The following is a 3,865-nucleotide window of genomic DNA, read 5'->3' on the forward strand; positions in this document are numbered from 1 at the left end:
ATGAAGTTGATTTTTTTTTTATTTCCCTAATTACTCTTCAGGGTTGATAGGTAGAGGGCGTATGTATATGTTCAAATTAGAATCCGTTTGCACAATATAGTTTATTTTACGCACCATGCAGCGTGGGAAATACGTGTACGATTATTCTGTCTTTGTTTATTGTGTGTCGTAATACACAACTTAGCTTATTATATTTAAATATATCTTATGTTGCTCGTTTGTTTATTTACACAGTTGTTAATACGAGTCTTTGAAGGTGGATTGTGCTTGTTAACCGGAGAGGAGAAAGGACTCCATACCGTGAGATAGTCCTTAGGTGTTTGACCTCTTGTCTTCGATAACCATAGTTTTGTTTACAGCAGCAGAATGAAGGTATCGAACTGTAAATACGTTTCTCGCATGCGCGAAATTACGTTAAGTAGACCAACCAGAGTAGCTCTAACAAACGCATGCGCACTGATAGATGGAACACGTAAGTAACAGAAGTGATGAGTACAGGTCCAGCAGGTGAACAGGGTCATTGACGTCTACTAAAGCGTTCATACATGTTTAGTGATAGCTCCAGGCAGCGCTGAATTCCATAAAATGGGATGAGTGCGTGAAGACCGATCAAACACAGCTCGACTATCTTAGAAAATATTTAATACGTTTCGTTATCCTGCTCACATAAAGTTTTAGATTTGTTGCAAGAATAGAGAAATGGGAACCAATTTATTTATCTGGCTCTTCTCTCTAACACTAGGAGTCATATCCATAATGACGAAGACTATACCCCAAGTACATACAACTTCTGGTAAGCTACTCGGTCGAACAGTGGAGACTCCTATGGGCCATGTTGACCAGTATCTTGGTATTCCATATGCCAAGGCTCCAATAGGTAATCTGCGGTTTCAGCCACCTCAACCACTAGACAAAGAAGAAGCAGAGATTAGACGAGATGCCACCAAGTTTGGTCCACTCTGTTTCCAGCCTCCTCATTTAAAAGAAGCAATCAGTCCTCTCCTAATGACTAAAAACAATAGCCATATAACAACTAGTGAAGACTGTTTGACTCTAAATATTTTCATTCCAAGTGGAAAACAATTGGAAACCTTGGCAGTAATGGTGTGGCTTCCAGGAGAAGGATTCGACTACGCTGATACTACCCAGTTTGATGGTAGTTTTCTTGCAATCATAGGACAGGTTATCGTCGTCACAGTTAACTACAGAGTATCTGTTTTTGGGTTCCTGTCCACCCTGACTCCTGAAGCTCCAGGTAACATAGGATTCTTGGACCAACGACTTGCTCTACAGTGGATTCAACAAAACATTGCCAAGTTTAATGGAAACAACAGGAAAGTCACTTTCTTTGGTAGGTTTTCAGGTGCTATGAGCGTTAGTGCCCATTTGGCTTCTCCATTAAACGATGGAGAGAACCAGTTATTTCAAAAGGCTATCTTACAGAGTGGGGTGGCCACTGGACAATGGATATTTGATAGCAACCCTTTGAATGCTACCTTAGAATTAGCTAAAGTTACTAACTGCAGCTACAGTTCTCTGGACACTGTAGTCAGTTGCCTACGACAGATTCCAGCCGAAACGCTACTGACTAAATCCAACTTAGTTTCTCAGCGTTGGAGACCTGTATTTGATGGACATTTTCTGACAGAAGATCCACTTTCTGCAGTCAGCAAAGGTCAGCAAGCTGCTGTGGATGTAATTCTAGGAGTCAACAATGACGAAGGTTCGTTATGCCTTCTGTCTTTGTTTGCTCAGAAGTCTAAGTTCTACCAAAGAATTTTAGATGGACAACTGACTGATGAAGATTTTAACTATCTTCTGAAGACAAACCTGGAGGACTTTTTAAAGAAAAGTGACCATTCCATCCACAAAGTAACAGCACACGAGTACCAGCATTTCAAGAAGGCCAATCCAAGAGGAAGATACGTGGACTTCTGTGGAAGCATGTACATCAAAGCCCAGATGAAACAGTTAGCCCAACTATTGATTAAGAACGGAATATCTAAGGTCTTCTCCTACGAGTTTGCTCATAGACCTTCCTTTTCTATCCATCCCGAGTTCATCCAGGCCGGTCATGGGGATGATGTCCTCTTCACGTTTGGTCTTGTACACAAGCTATCCCAGGTTCCCACTGAAGAACTGAAGCTGAGCAGGAAAATTATTGCTGCTTTTTCAAACTTTGCTAAATCTGGGTAAGATTATGTATTCAATCCATTTTGAAAATGAGACATATACGTAAATATTTAACGACAACTATGGAATAATTAAATCTGAACCACGTAAAGTTTTTATATACCTACTAGAAATAATTACTCCTAAAATCCAGCTTTTCTATTAAATTGAGCTTTTACATGTGTGTTAATGTGATTTTCATTTTTTTATATCAGAAACCCTAATCCAGTTGACATCGAAGAAGCTTTGAAATGGACAGAGTTCAGCAATAATCAGCGAGAAGTCCTACAATTCTCTGCTCATATGGAGAATAATTCCGTCAAATCATCTCAGAATGACAGGGATGTTGCTTTCTGGTACAATGTTATTCCTTCCTTATCTGGCCATGAACAAGCAGTCTCTTCTCTTGATAAAGGCGAAAGAGATTTGACTAAAATGGTCTGCAGATTTAGAATAATAACACCAAGCTTCAGTCCACAAGAAGTACAATACATTATATTCGGATTAGTTGCTTTCATTTTCATTTTGCTTTTGATATTATTTATTATGTCAAGGTATGTTTGTTTGAGCAAGAGAAGGATACTTTTTACAAAGTTTTAAAAAGCGTTTTGTAAATACGTTATTTATGTATACTTTGTAAATCTAAAACCTATTCAAATTATTTTTCATCATTTCATTTCTCAAATAACGAACAAGGAGTATTGTAAGTGTCATACAGAGTGATCATGTCGAAGTATTCAAGTCAAAACGCACTAATCATTTTGCTGTTGTTTTTTAATATGTTTTTAAGCAAGCAAAACGTCACGAATTTTTCCTCATGACAGGAAAAGATTTTTTTAAAGTCTCGGGTTTTCGTTCTTTTCTTTATTCTATGAGGTAAAGCAGATGAATAGCGAATAAAATTTATTGAAGTACAAACTATGGTAAGGGTGTTAGAACAAACGAAATAGAGTCGAGAATAACCCATCAATCAAAAAGCCTTAAAAACAAGAACTTTAATTTTTTCGAAGTTAAGATTATAACATGCACAAGCTATAAGACTAGTTTAGAAACTCTGTTAAGTGTTGTCTCGATTTCCTTTGGATAACGAGTTTAATGCATGTTTGTTTAAGTATTTACTATGTTGATTTGACACTTGTACATAATCAAATTAGTAAAGTCAATTGTAAATATATATGTTAAGTCTTTCAAGTTGGTTATTAAGTGTAGCACACCGTGAAGCCTCATTGTATATACCATTTTGTATTGTGTTTGTAAAGTTCGTGTTTAGAAAACGGATCTAGTTATTTTTGTGTCAGAATAAAGTATTTGAAAAAGTTTAAGATGTGTTATTGTGTAGTTTGAGAAACAACAGAGATATATAAAACTTATATTAATGTTTTTAGTCTAAAGAAATTTATTTGGAAAGCAGAGCAAAATATTTATGAAAGACTTTTAATATTTTTATAAGAAAAGGAATTATTTCTAATTACATTTAAAGCCAAACCAGTATAAACGAAAAAAAAAAAACTCACACAAATAGAAAACTTAGCTAGTTTATTTTCATGTTTCGAAATATTCAAATTTCAACGGAATCAGATATATGCACAAAGAAAACATCAGTTACCAAACTGTTTCTTCCGTGTGTATCTATACAAGAAACACAATCTTCACAAAGCATCTCCTTGGGCTCCCTCTAGGGATATCGGAAAAT

General features: G+C 36.2%; 1 protein-coding gene across 1 annotated transcript; it reads left to right on the forward strand.

Annotated features, from left to right (window-relative positions):
* Positions 1 to 327: 327 nt before the first annotated feature.
* LOC143252200 (cholinesterase-like) lies at positions 328 to 3,494 on the forward strand. The gene is made up of 2 exons (XM_076503957.1): positions 328 to 2,192; positions 2,388 to 3,494. The coding sequence occupies exons 1-2, from the start codon at positions 700 to 702 to the stop codon at positions 2,770 to 2,772; spliced, it is 1,878 nt and encodes a 625-aa protein (XP_076360072.1). The 5' UTR covers positions 328 to 699; the 3' UTR covers positions 2,773 to 3,494.
* The last annotated feature ends 371 nt before the right edge of the window (positions 3,495 to 3,865 follow it).

The sequence above is a fragment of the Tachypleus tridentatus genome, chromosome 6 (assembly GCF_004210375.1).
Source record: "Tachypleus tridentatus isolate NWPU-2018 chromosome 6, ASM421037v1, whole genome shotgun sequence".
NCBI classification, from domain to species: Eukaryota; Metazoa; Arthropoda; class Merostomata; order Xiphosura; family Limulidae; genus Tachypleus; species Tachypleus tridentatus.

Bases quoted from the DNA above. Each gene is read 5' to 3' on its own strand.
- LOC143252200 (XM_076503957.1), top strand. From the start codon at position 700: ATGGGAACCAATTTATTTATCTGGCTCTTCTCTCTAACACTAGGAGTC. The intron at 2,193-2,387 runs GTAAGATTATGT...TTTTTATATCAG, and splicing joins TCAAACTTTGCTAAATCTGG to AAACCCTAATCCAGTTGACA.